The 17,317-nt window shown below is 44.9% G+C and overlaps 1 protein-coding gene across 1 annotated transcript in view; it reads left to right on the forward strand.

Moving 5' to 3' along the window:
- The window catches only part of niban1a (niban apoptosis regulator 1a), a 26,219-nt gene continuing 8,902 nt past the window's right edge, over window positions 1-17,317 (forward strand). The window contains exons 1-6 of the mRNA XM_056414061.1: window positions 1-168; window positions 11,761-11,891; window positions 12,772-12,900; window positions 13,020-13,134; window positions 15,750-15,914; window positions 16,831-16,946. Of these exons, the coding sequence (XP_056270036.1) occupies window positions 114-168; window positions 11,761-11,891; window positions 12,772-12,900; window positions 13,020-13,134; window positions 15,750-15,914; window positions 16,831-16,946 (711 nt within the window). The 5' untranslated portion in view covers window positions 1-113. The remainder of the gene's footprint in view (window positions 169-11,760; window positions 11,892-12,771; window positions 12,901-13,019; window positions 13,135-15,749; window positions 15,915-16,830; window positions 16,947-17,317) is intronic.

Consider the following 17,317-nt stretch of genomic DNA (forward strand, 5'->3'; position numbering starts at 1 on the left):
CTCTCCCTCTCTCCCTCACTGCTGCTGCAGATCGATGTGTCGGTGGTAGTAGGCTACCTGAGGACGGAACCCTAACCTGTGGATCCTCTCCTAGCAGCAGCAGCAGCAGCGCCATGGGGATCTCTGCGTCCAGTCTGCTGGATGAGTCCAAATCCAACTACATCAAGGGTAAATAAACACACACACATGTGTATATACATATGTTAGATACGCGTGTTAAACAACAATACAAACATTCACGGTGTTGGAGCGTGTTTTGGAGCGTCGACGCGGCGAGGACGCACCGCGTTTCCTTTCAACACGCGATCTCTCCGTGGATTTCTACACTGAAACTTTCACTTCTCGATCGGCGCGTTCCCGTGGAGCTTCATGTCTGAGTGTTGGTGATGATGATGAGTGGGAATGGGCAAATCAATCAGGGAAGCGCGCTACGAGAACGGGGTGGGGGGGGTGTATGTGAATGTGATCTTCTCTCCCGATTGATCGGAATTGGGAGTCCAACTGAAAACAGGTCTCAACATGTCGATGTCCCTCAGCTGAGAGTTTCTTTGGAACATTTCCCGCTGAACTTATTCCCAGATATATGAATATGTCAGCCAGAGCTGCTGGAACCCCGTCTGCCTGGTTTTCCACAGACATATCTTCTCCTCTCGACTTAAATTCACCTTTCTTCGTGCACTCGGTGAAGTCTGACTCTGGCAGGATGAACCCAGGAGGGGATTCAACACCCATCTGTCAGTGTTCTCAGCTCAGCTATACGAAGGGATGATCCGGTCACTCCTGCATTTCCAGTCGTTTGGGGAGGGGGGGAAGAGAAAAGTGAGAAAGGACATAAGTGCCAAGCCCAGGAACCCTTTTGTCCTCTGTGTCCTCTGCTTCTGGGTGTGTCCCTGGGTGGATATGGCGAGTGGACAAAGGGTGCCTGTCCGTCTGTTGTCATTGTGACACCCACAGAGTGCGGTAGAGAGGCGGGGATGCTACAGCAGGTGTTCACGAAGGGGATGCTGCGTCTGCCAATATCGAGACACCAAAGTTGCCTTTTAATGCCGCTGCTTTATTTGTGATGTCGCCGTTAAATGTGCACGCGTGAGATGAATCACGAGGATGTTTGGAGACTCCATATAATCACAGTCGTATCCTTCATGTAGAGGGCGGATACGAGCTCCATGGGGGCCGGAGGCAGAACCCCTCGGTTTGTTTTGGTGACCAACTGGTGGCTGAAGTTTGTCCCTCTGGTTTGTTGCACCATTAACATCAGAAAAAGAAGCTAAATATGAATGGGTTTTTGGGCATATGAGAGAATGGAAAAGGCACATCCCTGTACATATGACGGATGAGGGCTGTAACTAAGGATTCATTGACATTGTCCTCTGCGCGGTCGGTGATCCGGCCCGGTGTTGTGTGCTGGTTGTGTTGCTGCGTCAGTGTGCACTGAACATGTTGGCATAACAGAGAGAGGGGATAAGACCGCCAGCAGAGACCAGCTGACTGTACTTGTGTGTATTTAGATCAGGGCTGCGACTATTGATTACTCTCAGTATCGATTCAACTGTCATTTTCTCAAAGAATCCATTAGTCTAGGAAACATGAGAAAGCAGTAAAACCCCGATATTTGTCTTCACATGTCTTGTATAGTCCTAAATATATCATATTTACTTTAGAACTCAGCAAATCTTCACATCTGAGCAGCCAAACGTTTTGGAGAAAATGATGTCATCGATTATCAATACGGTTGCCAACGAATACATTTTTTCTGAATCGTGGAGTTGGTATGGAGCTCTGGTATGGATGTGTCTATGTCCTGCATGGATGGAGATTAATTCAGCATCCAATGCAGCTCAGCGGTTGACAATAATCCATCAGACTGTACGGCCACAGTCGGGTGGAGTTATGAGGAAAAAGACGTACTTAAAAAGAATCCTCATGTTTTACCCCGCTGTCTGCGTCCAGTTGAAGTATATTATCAGATATCGAACAGCTGGACTCGTATCGGCGCCTTTTTGTCTTGCCGCAGTGATCAGAGAGTTCCAGCGCTTCATTCTTCGATTCTGGAAACCCGGCGTGACCCCGATTGAAGCCATGTTGGCTTCTTGGGTCACGTGAACAACAGGCGGGGGTCAGCGCTCAGTGAAACCGCGTCGTTGCAAACGGACAAAATAAAGGAGAAACGTCAGAGAAAGCTGAGGGGAAAAAAGGTGAAGCGTAAACAAAAGAGAACAAAGACTAAAATGGCAACAATGATTGTAAAAAAACCCACTGAATAATCAGGTCCTTCTGGATATTATTGGACTCCGGAGCAGATGAATTAATCGCCTGTGAAAATGCCTCCGTGTCTGCTGTCGATGTTGACACGGGTTACCGTGGTTACAGAGTATTGTACTTGAGAACGAGCATGGAAAAGTAAAAAAATGTTGATCCTGTGACATATAGTTTGCCCAGAACGTGTCCTGTGTGAAAGGGAAGATCACGAGATGTCTTTTGCATATTTTGGTTGTCACTGTTCAGATCCCTCTCTCTCGGCCTGCGGGGTCTCACACATGAGCCCCCAAACAATGTGCCATGTGTGTGTGTGTGTGTGTGTGTGTGTACATGGTCAAGGTTGGAGGAAGCCAGCTCTCAGGCGCTTGTTTAACAGGGTTCCCTTGGGTGCCGTTTATCTCCTGCAGCCCAGATCGCTGAGCCTTATGCAGCCCAGTCTGCTCGCGCTGCGGGGCGAGCCATGTGCTCTCACGGTTGCCTCGTCACTTTTTCCTTTCTGGGTGGTGAAGTGGAGGCCAAACCCAGAGCGGTGACACCGTGCATACATTTCTTGCAATGAAAACGATCCCATCTCTCTCTCTCTCTCTCTCTTTTAGTGTGCGTGCAGGGTGGGGTGGGTGTGTACGGAGGAATCTGATGAATATTTAGTTGTATAGTGTCCTGGGTTGGGTTGGATGTCAGGCCTGACCTGTGATTTACGAGGCCTGCAACTCCAAACAATTGTCCTCTTTGAGTTTGTGCTCAATGATGTTGATTTCTAACTCTTATCTGACGGTACACGATGGCCCCGAACAGCGTATTTGGCACGCACAGAGCTGCGATTGAGACTAGATATGAAGAGAGGAGGAGAGACAAGAGACCTTGAAGTTGTGAGCGATTTGGGCTTGAAATCAAATCTGCAACACCCACTTTGAAAACATGATAATGAGGTTGTGAAGGCCACATTTGACTAATTGCTCCAACATGTCTCCGTGCTTCATAAATTCTTATTTTTCCACACTAAAATCACCCGGCAGCAGCAGCAACAGAGTTTTGTGAGACGTGAACTAGACGGTGAACATGTGGGTCCTCGGTAGTGAAATACACCAAAACACTGGTAGAGATGTTCGAGCACAACGATGCGGCTTCCGAGCGTCTCGAACATCTGGCAGAGCGGCTGTCTGCTGAAGGGTTTCTGCATTCCTCAAAGGTTTGAGCGGTTTCCCTGAAACCATTGCTCACCGTCACCATCACCGTGACTCATTGTTGTGTTGGGATGGGCGCAGGAGGCCGGTTCTCAAGCCGGTTCTGGTTCCGGAAGCGGAAAGTCGCTGCAGCGGTCACGGCTGCGAAAGCCGTTCAATGGGTACACGTTGAGTATTTCCAGTTTGCGTCTCGCATGATGAACTTCTTCTTCTTCCCTCCGACAATGAACAGACGGGTTGAAACGCTCAACTAACCGTGCTGGTACTAACCGCGTCAAAGTGACTCACAACATTAAGAGTTGGGGGACTCCTGGTGACGAAGGTTTGTTATGTTCAGTGTTGCTCATTGAGCTTTTAATGCGTTTCCTTCTTCCATGAAACATCTTTCCTCCATTAAGTAAAAAAAAAAACCCAGAATGGTTTACTTCCATGTTTACCAGCTTTCAGTTTCCTTCTTTTCTGCCTGTTTTTGGTGCATTGTTGTGTTTCTTGGCGCGTTACGGACACCTGTAGTGTGAAACCTTTGGCAGGGTTGTGCGTCCTGTCCATTCAAAGACACAAAATGGCGAGCCACTTGAAAAAAAACGCTCCGCAGCACCGCTAGACTTTAACGACAGTTAGAGTCCGGCTGTCTCGCTGTGCATCGGATGTGTTACTGCGACTTGTTGCTCTCCCACAATGCTTCACAGAAAGTCAGCCCGGCTCAGTGTGCAGCGTTACATCATCCGTCCAGTATATATAAGACAGCCCGAAAAGAAGAAAAAACATTGAGTGTGTAAATGCCATTGAAATGTCAGACAGTTTAGTTCCAGTGAAAAACAACGTGATTGTAACTTAAAGGTCACTAACATGGAGTAGTTGTAGAGATTCCTTGGTTCTCTGCAGGCTGCAGTTCTTCATGCTGTGTCACTCCAGCTGCCATTACACAATCCCTCAGATATTCAGAGGAGCTGGGAGACTGTGAGACCCCCCCCCCCCTCCATTACATCTGAATTCACTGCTCTCCACAAAGAGAGGAAGCTGCCTAAGCTCGATGCTGGAAACCCACCTGTTGTTTACTCCTTCTGCCTCGGTGTCCAGTGGACACAATGTACACTGCAAATCTGCTGCTATTCAAACACAATTCACCTTGAAACTTGAGTCGCCAGGAAAGTATGTACTTATGTATCTGTATGAAAGTAGAGGACATTATACCACTTTAAATGATTGGATAATTCTTTATTTAGTGAATGGATTGTTACACCCTCCCCACTCACACATATTTTCTCATTTAAAGAGATTAGCTCCAAAGCTAAAAAGAAGAAAGCAGTTGGCCACCACTAAAGCTCACTTATTAAAACAATTTCTGCTCCAAGTTTAACACAGAAACAAAAATTAACAGAGACGAGCAGTTTGTGGTTGAAGGGAGAGTTTCGTGCTGGACCTATTTCTTGATGGATAACGGTGTATCCTTCCATGCAGTGCCTCCGCGCAAGCTACAGGTTGTCAGGTGTAGTGCCGGATATTGTGATTTGTTAAACAAATGAGACGCGTGCGTTAACACTTGAGCTCGAGAGGTGTGGATGGTGGTAGTATTCTAATTGTGGACTGCTTCCCGCCTTTATGCTAAGCTAAGCTAACCCACATCCTCCAGCTCTGTCCTTGATATACACACGCACTGATTTCCATCTGACTCCTTTTATGTCAAGCGGCGTGGTTTAATGGGTGCGGCGATGCGGTCAGTTTACCGGTGTTAAATGCCGTTCCAGATCTGGTCCTCTGGATGCGGCTTGATTTGAGCGCAAACGCGGCCTCTCATGAACGGGGGGGTGTCCTCACCGGGCGCTCTTGCTCCTCATCGGTATGATGGTATGGGAGCGTCAAACAGGCTCTGCAGCTCGGAAGAAACGCCGCTACCGGACAGATGAGTTCATTATTGTTTCAGAAGAGCTCTCACGTGGCGACGCCCATCTGGTGCAGCGCGTCTTGTGCTAACATAATAACCAGGGCAGTAAAACCAGGGCCATGTGAGGGAAGTTTAACACAGAGTGCAGCTCTTTATCTTTATTGACTATTCCCCCCTCTCTCGTGTCTTGGAGGGAAACATCCATTTGTCTGAGAGACGAATCCCTGACCATCTGCAAGAAAACCCACAAGGTCCTTTTTAACCGCACCGAACACTGAATTAATTTCTAGAGTCCTCGGAAAATATTCGGCTGCACCACCAACACAACTTTCAACCACAAGAACATGTTTACACGTTTCCTTCTGCTGTAGGAAAGGAGCAGAGGAGTCATGCTCGGCCACCATCTTTTGTTTTGACCAGGACATTTGGCATTGCAACCTGGGAGACGGGTTAAAGGAGAGACCGAGAGAGAGGATACAAGAGAAATCTCATTCGATTGGTCACCTACTCCCGAAATATAAGCGTGAACCACATGACGACTGTACGCAGCCTCTCATTAAAGAGTACGTGTGTGTGTGACATGCCAGCACAGGTCATCTGATTTCACACACACCAACACACATGATGACTAAATGAACAAGTATGCACAGCCATTGCTGAAATATCTTCATCAGTCTAGATAGAGAAGTCCACACGGCACGTCAGCATCTCATCAATAAAACATTATTGGAAAATGTACAATAAAATCAATGAAATACTCAGAAATGATTGAGGTTTAGTTTGCATATGCAAGGGCACCTTGTTGCTACAAGTTTGTGAAACTGAGAAGTTCAGAGAAGAGAATCTTTGTGATGTCAGGAAAAACCCAAAACACCGAGCAAGTCCATGCAAGGCAGAAAAATGTTGGAAAAAGTGTGTGTGTGTCTCAAAAGGAGGGGCTGGGAGTCGGTGACAGAAATAATTTGGGATTTTCATGAAAACATGGCCACACCCCTCTCCAGTTCAGCTCGTAGCCCGTCTTTCGCTCATGTGACCACGACTGTTTCTGAATATAAATGACCTGAAATAGCGGTTATGCAAACTAACCTCTTTCAAAAGCTGAAAAGGTAAGTCAATTCGTCGATCAACAAAAGATTCCTCGACAACCATCAGCAGAGTCCACAGCACTGAGGTGCTTTTGTGCCAACTTCCTCCCAAAGATGACGCCAGCAGGTTAAAATGCTGACCAGATGATTGGTCCCCTCCTGGTGAAATGGCACCTGTACATTGTTTTGACCTTGAGGCTAAAGGTGATAAAACACTCTCCCTGGGTTAACGTGACATCTTTGTTTCCCTCACTTAAATTCAAGAGGCACAGTTTAAACATCTTAAAGAGACTGAAAGATAAGGCCATGAAACCTGCTGGAACTCCATTAAAGTGGAAGAGCAGGTCACTCCAGTGAAGCGGGGGGGGTGTGGTTGTGGTGAAGGAGGGATGGGGGTGGGGGGGTTGGGAGTCAAGCTGTCGCTGAATCACTTCACACAACTCTCACTCGATAGTTCACATACCAAACACTCACATTCCAGCATACGTTCCTGTTCGCGGACAGGCTGGCGTGTTTGACCGACTCGCATTTGCACTCGCATGCCGGTGTGTTTGCTGAAAGAGTTACCGGCCAAAAGTTAGCATGAGCAAATGAAACGGATTCAACTGCATTGCCTCTCTGACAAACGTTTAAAAAGTGAATCCTTTACGCACCGCAGGATCATTCCGTGTCTTCACAGTAAATCTCCGCCTTCATCGTAGATTAGTCCGCAGGTGTGGTTCTTACTTTCCTGGTGAAAGTGCCCACAGTTGTCACATACTGTGCTGCACGCAGTCAGACGGCGACCTGAACTACTTTCAGTGTTCAGTCGTCGGTCTATCAAGGTTCCCCACGCAGATGAAGACACGTTTGATTTGTTAGTGTTGGGCCCTCTAACCTTTGACCTCAATCCTGTCTCAGGGCTCTCTTTGCTCATTTATTCTTGAACTCGGAGCAATAAAACATGATAAACTCATGATGAACTCTTAGTAGCAGTTATAGTTGAAGGTTAAATACCATGGATGAATTAAGAAAGGAGTTATAATTAGCTGAGACTACACTAATATGTTTCTGCAAGTCTACTAAGAGAGGTGTCGTGCGCACGCTCGCAGAGGAGCTCAGCAGCCTCCAAATATCGACGGCGGCACAAAATAAAAATCCAAACAGCATTTGATGGATGTCCATTGACAGCTTGGTGGTCCAACACGTGAGACGTTGTGTTCTCTTTGATCGTAGTCAGTCAACGTGCTCTTTTCTGACAGTCGAGCCTAAAATACATCTGTCTATGTTGATGAGAATATGAATCGTGTTGTGAATTTAGTCATTTTTTAGAGTTTAATAATATAAACTGGTTGCCCAGTGCATGCTGGGATCGGCCCTTGCATGTGACAGTCGATGGTAAATCACATGACCATCTGAGGCTTCCGCATATCGGAAAGAAAGTCACTTGGCAGCCATCTGAGCTTTGAAACTATGCAGATGTATTGATAATTAAACTTCCCTATCATATCTGACTCCAACTGTGAGCATCATATTACAAACATATAATCAGTGTGTGTGGTTAAAATGGCTCCAGCACTGTATCCCTCATGTGCCCGTATGTTGTTGAGGCCATGTGTGTCCGCTGTGGTTAATTGAATGACCCTCTTACATTGCTTTGATGACATTTCTGTCTGTGTCTGTTTTGCTTTTGTATTAATGTCTTCACAATGTGCATTTGCCGCTTTGCACAATATTCAGTCTTTATCCGTGTGGAGGTTCTTTACTCGTGCCAGGACACAAATGACAAGCAGGCAGACGGCTTACTGGCTCGTTTACAGGCCGATTAATCGGAAGAGTCCCTGGGAAACAAAAGCAAAGCAGTACTTGCGAGTAATCGTTGATTATTTAAATGAATAATGGACTGTTTTGTTTATAAAGTACATTACATGTCATTTAGCAGACGCTTTTATCCAGAGCAACTTACAGTGAGTGCATCAACCATGAGTACAAACTCGGAACAACAAGAATCAAGAAAGTAACGTTGCCTCACAAGTTGTAAACTGACTGAAGTAAACTGATTAGGGGTCACATGGTTCAACATGTTCCTCAGCATGTAAAGAAAAAAAGTCATTTTATGCATGAATTGTTTTTCAATTGATTTTATTGACAATTTACAATTGTATATGATTTAAAATGATACAATTATTGATTGGTAAAACATATGTTAAAGCTCACAATATAGGAAACATGGTCATATGTTTATATTTTTACTATTATAATTAAATTAATTATTATAATGGTGAGAGGGCCCTTCCCCTGGATGATATTCACACAGTACATGTTGCATAACAACTCAACCGGATGAAAAGGGAAATATTAAACAAATGGCAGCTGGAGATATTTTGCATGAATGGCAGCCGAGCCATCAGATGAGGGCCGTCTTTAACTCGGGAGCAGCAAGTTGAACTCGGGTGGAGTAAGAGTCACTAAAGCAGAGGTTCCTCCTCAACGCCCGAACTTGTGCGGCGCATTCCTCAAATTGCAGAGAATGAGTCAATTATACCATGAAACCGTGTACGTGTCTCTTTGCTGGCAGCCAGAGCAGATCAAACCTCGGAAGGACTGGACCAGCTCTCAAATAAAATATATTTTCTGTGCAGGGCGTCAACCTCCAACCTGACTGGGTGCTGTTGTGCAAAAGCAGGACAGCAGGCTGCACTGACAGTCACACAAGCAGAGTCTGTCCTCTGTCAGCACAGTGGATATGAGCTGCCAGGGGATATTTACCTTTTCTCACTTTTCCAGATTTTCTTGCAGTTTTCGGATCCAAAGCAACAGTTTAAAGAGTGTGTGTGGTGCTAGAGGAAACACTTTTAGGGATTATTAATGCAAATGGAAAAAGTTAACTGTGTACCAAAACCTTTTCTTGGTAATAATCGGAGTGAACAAGCGGTTTTACATCAAGGCATGCAGCCCATGAGACCTGACATCCTCCACTGTGCATTGGTGACATTCAGTGTTTCATACAGATTTGGATTATGTAACATCTCCGTGGATCACCCACATTACAGTTGGATTTAAATATCTCCCGTTGGAAGTTGATATTTTGTCCTGACAGAAAGGGTTCAACCTCCAGGGAGCTCTTTGTTTTGTACTGATGGGGCCACTAGAGAAGAGGTCGGGGGGGGTCAGCAAGACGTTTTAAGTCTGCGCCCCAAATATCCACAAAAACGTAGATGGAAATCCGGCTCGGTGTTGTTTCAGGTCCAGCCGAACAGAGCATCCAGTGGACCATCTGAAATCACCCTCCACCAATGAAAAGGCATCCCTGTGAAGTGTTACCGGCCAGGAAATGGAAACTGCCCACGCAGGATATCCACTCTGCCTCTAGCTGATCGGGTCAATAGGGAGACGAGACACGGAGCAAACCTCTTTGCACACACTGCATTGTCTCGGGCTGAGGAAAAAACAAGGAGGCCCCCTGAGATCCACGATCCACGGCTCCAACCGGCCTCTGAACAGCCGTTCAAATCCTTCACCAAATATTAATCTATGAAAATCTAAACGTGATGCAATGCTTGGTCCGGTGACCAGAAATGTCTCTTAAAAACAACACAGGTCATGACCCTAATTCACTCACTTTGAAACATTTGGGATTTTGGTTTGCATTCGGGGTCTGGAATAGTGTTAAAGTTTAAATTAAAGATGTCTTCTTCATGGCTGTTCTGCATCGTTTAGGAGTTTTGAAGCGTTACTGACCCTCTCACTATACGCAATATGAAATTACAGCTACCCCACAGTCTGACCTTAATAATAAATACATTTAAAGGGGAACATTTGAGGGTTTGCCTCATACTGGTCTTCTTGTGTGGGCTGTATATTGGATTTGCGCCATAGTTAAAGATGTTTTTAAGTTTAAAAAAATGTATATCCCTTTAATGTTGAAGGCCCTTAATGAGATTATTAATACAAAATAGCGACAAATTAGTCCATTGATTATCCTCTGTAACATATCTGAATGTATATTGTGTATTACTAGTCCATGAAACTGCAAATGAATACCCTAATTACATTTTGATTAGTGGGTAACATAGTGACCGTGGGATTGTTGCTCTGGCCTGTATCTGAGCCACTTGTTTTCTCATTCCTTGACTCAATTGAACTCTAACTCAGACACCACACGGTGTGACGGAGCACCGCAGCCTCTGTTACCATAGTGACGTGGAGTCTGCAGTAAAACATCCCAGGGAGATAATGACGGAGCCCGTCGACTCCGACATCAACACTGACTCCAGTGAGGGAGACGATACACAGCAGCCGCCTGCTCAGGCACGTTTATCCATTAAGTGGAGGCTGTGTCACTGGGGATTACCTCGTAATAGTGGATATTGAGCATTTAAGGCTACATAAATACTCATTGAGTGTGGTGTTTGTGATGTGGTTTGCGGCCGTGCAGACAGACGACAGAAAATGGGGGACGCTCCGCAGTGACTTTGACAGAGCTGTCTTTGATTTTGGTTCTGCAGAAGAAACCGAATCCCTGCGTCGGATATCTGGCCTGGTTCAAACGGGAACGGAGGGAAACCGGAGAGCATTCTCCTCTCTCTCTCTCTGCGATCCTGTGAGTGTACTGCCAGCTTTAGTCAGGGGGGTTGACCGACCACAGGAGGGACGGCGCGAGAGGCCTCTGGTTGATGTGGTGAGAGTCGCCTCGGAGATGTGGACGCAGAGACTGATTGGACGCTCGTAATCTAGAGAGAGAAAGAGAGAGAGAGAGAGAGGTAGACCTCTGCGTCCTAATTACGGTATTCTGCAGAGATCCCCTCGGGTACAGCGTGATATCATCTGGTGTTTGTTATCCAAGCTGGAAGAAGACTTTGGCACGTCTCAGAGCCGAGGAAGAGATGGAAAATGAGCGTAGAGATGAGCTCAGGTTCTGCTTTTCAGAATGATCTGTGTGTGTGTGTGTGTGTGTGTGTCTGAAGATTTTTTTCTTTCATTTTTCCAGAATGTACATGTATATAGGTAAATTTATATCTAAGTTTATATATATATATCTATATATATGTGTGTATAACCCCCACCCGGTCATTCGTGTCAACAGTTTGTGACTCACTTCTCAGTAGAATCTGGTCTCAGTGAAGCACAGATAAGGCGTCAGATAAGTTTTCAAACTGGATTTCCTGGTTCATATTTCATCCTCTACCTGAGAAAAAACACGCCCCCAGCGGAGCGGCCTCGTTTTTATTGTCGGGCTGAAACCCGACCAGCAGCCCAATTTGAAATGCTCTGGCTCAGTGTTTATCACCCATTCTGAAGTGATGAAACCAGTCGGTGACCGTTGTCGTCCCCCCCCCCCCTCCCCCTCCTCTCTGTGTTCCCGCAGGTCAGGCCGAGGCCGAGCTGAAGGAGTTCAGTCCGTACTACACGAAGCAGTTCTCTCTGGCTCGTTTCTCGGAGCTCGAAGACGATCTGGAGCAGCACAAAGAGAAGATCACACAGCTGCTCAAACAGAGGGTGCGTGTCGGCTTCGGCTCTTTAAGAACGGGTCCGATGAATCGTTGTTGGCCGAGTAACTGCAGCGGGAAGCACATGAGCAGGTGTGACTAACATCTGTGACGTCATCCAGCTGTGTGAGACAGAGAGGAGTCAACTAAACGACAGCGTGTAAACTGTGATGAAAAGCAAACGGCGGGATTATGTCCAGACTCGCTAATGAAAGGGCCGATCACAAAAGAATCAAATAGAGATAATGATCGGAAAATGAATGTAAACAATGTTTTTTCGGCCAACATCTTTCTCCCAGTTGTCCAATTCCTGCTCACCAGTGAATGAATTTATTTTAAAAGGCCAAGCGAAGGTATTTATGAACATTAGAGCCAATCTGTTAATTCAAATGTTTCATGAACTAATAATGATTACTTGTGGCTGTGAGCCAGTTGAGGTGGGTCATGCATCCAACCAGGAACGTCCTGGGTGTGTCCAACTGGGGTAGACCCTTGTGATTGGTTGATTCAACTCCAAACAAAGACGAATGTTAATGCTAAACAAGTGTAAAAGAAATCTTATCTTGGCGTGCACGGTCCCCTTTGTCACTCCTGTGGTATTCTGCCGGGCAGCTTTGATTTATCTTTCCATGTTTTGAAGTTTCGGCCTTCTAAATCAATCATTTGCACACAGCATTGACAAATGACATTTAAAAATTCAACAATCTTTTCTTCAGAAAAAAAGTGTCCGTTTCTCTGGATGAAGGTTGGGTTGAAAACTAAAAGCATTTATAGCTAACGGCCACAATATACTCGAGACGGTCACTGCAGAGGGAATTCAGAGGACAAAATCACATTATTTCCACGTTTTTAGCTGAGTGTGTGTGTGTGTGTGTGTGCGTGTTGAACAGGTGGCTTCTGAGGGCGGCGAGGTGCTGTACGAGGAGCGCGTCTTTTTCTTTGACGAGACCAGGAAGTGGAAGGAGAGGTACGTGGTGGTGAGAGCCAACTACTGCCTGGAATGTCACGACGGCCTGGAGGTGAGCGCCAACGCATCGCGTGGATGTCGACACACTAAAAAGAAAAGTACATATTTCATCTCCGTTGTTTTAGTTCTTCTCCTCTGACCCTCTATTCTTCTCTTGTCCTCTTCCACCAGACTTTTGTGAAAGGCACTCCTGCCCGACAGACGCTGCTGCCCACAGGGGGCGCTGTGCTGACCACAGAGGACAAGTACATGGCCATGGTGGACCAGTGCTTCCCTGATGACACCAGTGAGTAAAAGATCTCTTTGGAACAGACACGGTGAAATACAACAACACAGAGCATCAATTACTGGCACACAGAAGACAGATCAATGTAATTAGTTAAATCAAATCCATATTAAAGTAGAAAAGTACCGAACATACATGTGTCATGTGATTGAAAGAGGAACAATTCGTTATCTGTAGAGTCCAAACTAAAGCAGTGTAACCTTGAGCACGACCACATAATACATGATGTCCTGGCGGAGATAACAAATAAATATGTTGTCTATTCACTGCTCCTGTTCTTTGATTATTGTTACGTCACATGCGACATGAAGTGCTCAAGATAGCCAGTGGTGGGATGTAACGGGTACATTTTATTTGAGTACTGTACTTAAGTCCAATTTGTACATACTTGTACTTTACCTGAGGATTTCTATGCGGTGCTTCTTTATTTACTTGTAGTGGAGGATTGTTTTACACATTTTATTAAAGGATCCAAGTTTATTCTCCGCCACTGATATAGAGCATATTAGATCCCCTCAATATTAATGTCCGCTAACACAAATAGTCTCTTAACCCTTGTGTTGCCTTCGGGTCATTTTGACCCGATTCAATATTTAACCCTCCTGTCGCCTTCGGGTCATTTTGACCCGATTCAATGTTTAATGTCGGTGTTCTTTCGGGAGTCAACAAACAAACATAAAGTACCTCACACTTAAACTTGGAAAACAATATTAATTCTAATAATTTTCTGGAGATTTTAATAGCTGGGGTCATATTGACCTCAAGGGTAAAATATGTTAGTAAATATAAAGGTAACAGGAGGGTTAAACATTGAATCGGGTCATATTGACCCGAAGGCGACAGGAGGGTGAAACATTGAATCGGGTCAAATTGACCCGAAGGCAACACAAGGGTTAATTCGTCATCTGTCCGATGAATGAGTGTGTTTGGTTTCAGTGGACTTCACAGCTTCCCACCTTTTGAAAAGAGACGTGTGTCTTTACTAAACAGTCGGCAGAGGATGAGCTTCTTAACGCGATGATGTCATTCGGCTGTTTTGCACACAAACACGCTCTCAGAAAGAGACGGTGGGGATCATCCCCACCTGTTTGTTACCGATGAGAAAAATAAAAGGATTCATCCTCACATAGATTTGAATCCTTCAATATCTCTCTACCTTTTAAAATCCATAAAATATGCAGGTTTAAAAAAAATTATTTTAAGAAATATATTCCATTTAAAATGTTACAGACACAACGTCTTCATCTCCATCATCACAAACTATCAGAAACGTGTTCAATATGTCCACATACATATCGCATAGGTTTTTTATGCATGCGTAGAAGATAAAGCAGCTCTACAACTGGAGCTCACCGTTTCCCCCTCTGACTATATTTTATTACGTCTCGTATCCTAATGGAGGAGCAGAGAAATCTGTTTCCCACTGTGATCTTGAACAACAAACTCCCACCCACGGGTGCTCAACAAAGCTAAAAGCAGCTCAGGTGGGAGTTTCGGGAGCCAAGGAAGACTGAAGGAATTTCGGAAGAACATTGTTTAAGATACTCAGGCGCAAAGCAGCACTTTGACCACGTTGGTTGATTAAGTTCACTTCATGCATGAATTTACAAAACACACAATTTTGGACAGGCTCTGTTCCAGACTGTTTATTTACTGTGTTGCTTTCCAAAAAAAACAAAAAAACCCACAGTGTGAAGAACTGACAGACGGATCAGATCACAGGGCTCACCTGTAGTAGCGTGTGTGTGTGTGTGTGTGTGTGTGTGTGTGTGTGTGTGTGTGTGTGTGTGAGAACCGGTTTTCGCCTGTTTCTAAACTGCGTGGAACACTCAACCAAAGGCAGAGGCGCGAGCGGATCCATTCATTATAGATATTAAATCGCTAATTAATCCTCCTATTGTGTTAGAATATCTTAATACATGAAAAAGCACAGGGGGGAAAAAATCCCTAATCATCATCAAGCAAAATGTTGTATCTATTAGGTAATTTTAATATTCATCCATAACCACAATATACTGTACTAAATAATATATGGAGAATGGGCACAATTTACTTATTTTATTGCTCAAACTAAAAAGGACCAGGCAAAAATATTATAAGGCAGAGGGTAATGATTAACGAGAATCTGACTGACTAAACATTCACTCTAAATGATTAGATTAGATTAGATATTCCTTCATTAGACCCACAGTGGGGACATTTCAGGATCACAGCAGCGGGTGCAAAGTAGAGCATTAATACAAATAAAAGATAAAACACAATACTAATACTAAAATACTAAATATACAGAGGAAACTAAATATATACCCAAGGCAGTGATGAATCCTTTGTTGGTTTACAGTCACTGAACCGGTTCCAGCCTGAACACGTAGTGCAAGCTGAGGAGTCATTCATGCATCTCTCTCTACTCAGTTGGTTTCAGGCCTTTGAGGAACAACGATGAGCTGAAGACGTGAAATGACAGATTCCATTTACAGCGCAGTCGACTACAGCGTCGAAAACACCAACCGGCCGGACGTTAATCTGCCGGCGTGGCTAAACCGACGGCTTTCCCCGTTCGTTTTTTTTTCTTTCGGTGGTCGCCGTCGGCTGACCTCCGTGTTTTCTGTCCGCAGGCGTGAAGGAGGACTTCACTCCGCCTCTGTCGGGGATGCCTGCGCAGTTCCCCGTCTACCTGCGCCTGCCCTACAGGAGAGACTCCTACTTCTGCTTCCGGCAGGAGGTCAAAAGAGACGCCTTCCTCTCCATCCTGTCCGACTGCATCCGGCACCAGAACCAAGGTGAGAAGAGACGGTGGATCCGAACGCTCCCCGGCAGGTCGGCCATCCTCTCTTGTTCTCTTTGAGGGGCGCGGGAATCGTCTTACTTTGGGATTGTTTTCTTTATTTTTGCGATGTCTTACTTTGAAGGATCGTAAACTTTTTTTTCTACGATGTGCTTATTTAATTTGACTTGACTTACTTACTTTAACTTTACTAAATTGAAAGTTGGCAGAGTCGTATGTTCTAAATCAGGAACTATGTGTCCACAAGAACAGAAAGCAGACGAGATATTATAACTGACGGCGTTCAGGTCTTTACAGTTTTCAATTCTTGGCACTGCCGATGCGTGACCAAAAAGGCTCGGCTTCTTAGTCGTTGAAAACACACTCAAGATCCGAGTTTCTTTTTAATAACATATTACTGTGCCAGACCTTCACTGGCTCCAGATTTGCTGGTTTTCTGACGCTTATTCAGACACATGGACTTTCAGACGTTGTTATGGACAATTTCAGTATTATGTGACATTTTACAACCAATTATGACGATAATGGTTAGTTGCCCCGATATGGAATAAAACTGATTTTTTTTAAATGACATTCATTTGATGATCCATTTGACACTCTACAGAAATTTTTTGAGAAGCAATGATGTATCATCATAAGCAGCAGCATCTAAGAGACGTTTTTAAGAGACGGATTTAGGTTGCATGGCATCACGTAAACCACTTTCGGCAGTTGCCATGGCAACAGACTCTGGTTAAAGCGGAAACATCTTCGCTCTGTGCAGCCGAGCGAGTTGACAAAGTGTTTCGTTCACATCCCGGCTTGGAATAAAGCGAACACGCTGTGGACCGATGACGCAGCATTCATCTGTGTGTGTGTGTGTGTGTGTGTGTGTGTTGGTAATCTCTCCATCTCGCCCCCCTCTCCGTCAGACTTCCTGAAGAAGAAGACGTGTGAAGTGCAGGCCTTCCTCAAAGCCATCCAGCTCTACAGACAGGACAAAGGCAAATACGAGGCCTGGGACATGCTGATAGGGAGCGACGTCAGGGTACGTCCCCAAACTTTTCTTTTCTTTATTCCTGGGGTATTCAGATCCTCAGTAGAAGTTACGCTGGCAACAACCTGCTCCTCCCGCGGCCACACATGCTGACATAATCCATCTCCACCAAAGTAAAAGCCTAATATTTTGATAATTGAGGGAGAGGTTGGAACACCCTGTGCTTGACACACAATCGGAGTTATTGGCCATGTGTGTGTACACATAAATATAATTTGACTCTGGTTACAAGTCGCTCTAATCGTACATGTGTATGTTCATATAATATACAAATAAACACGAGAAATATATTTTAAAAAGACATCAAAGACAACCGAGTAGCAACATTAACATTTAACATGTATGTACCATATAAAAAAAAC

Source organism: Pseudoliparis swirei, chromosome 5 (assembly GCF_029220125.1).
Source record: "Pseudoliparis swirei isolate HS2019 ecotype Mariana Trench chromosome 5, NWPU_hadal_v1, whole genome shotgun sequence".
Lineage (NCBI taxonomy): Eukaryota > Metazoa > Chordata > Actinopteri > Perciformes > Liparidae > Pseudoliparis > Pseudoliparis swirei.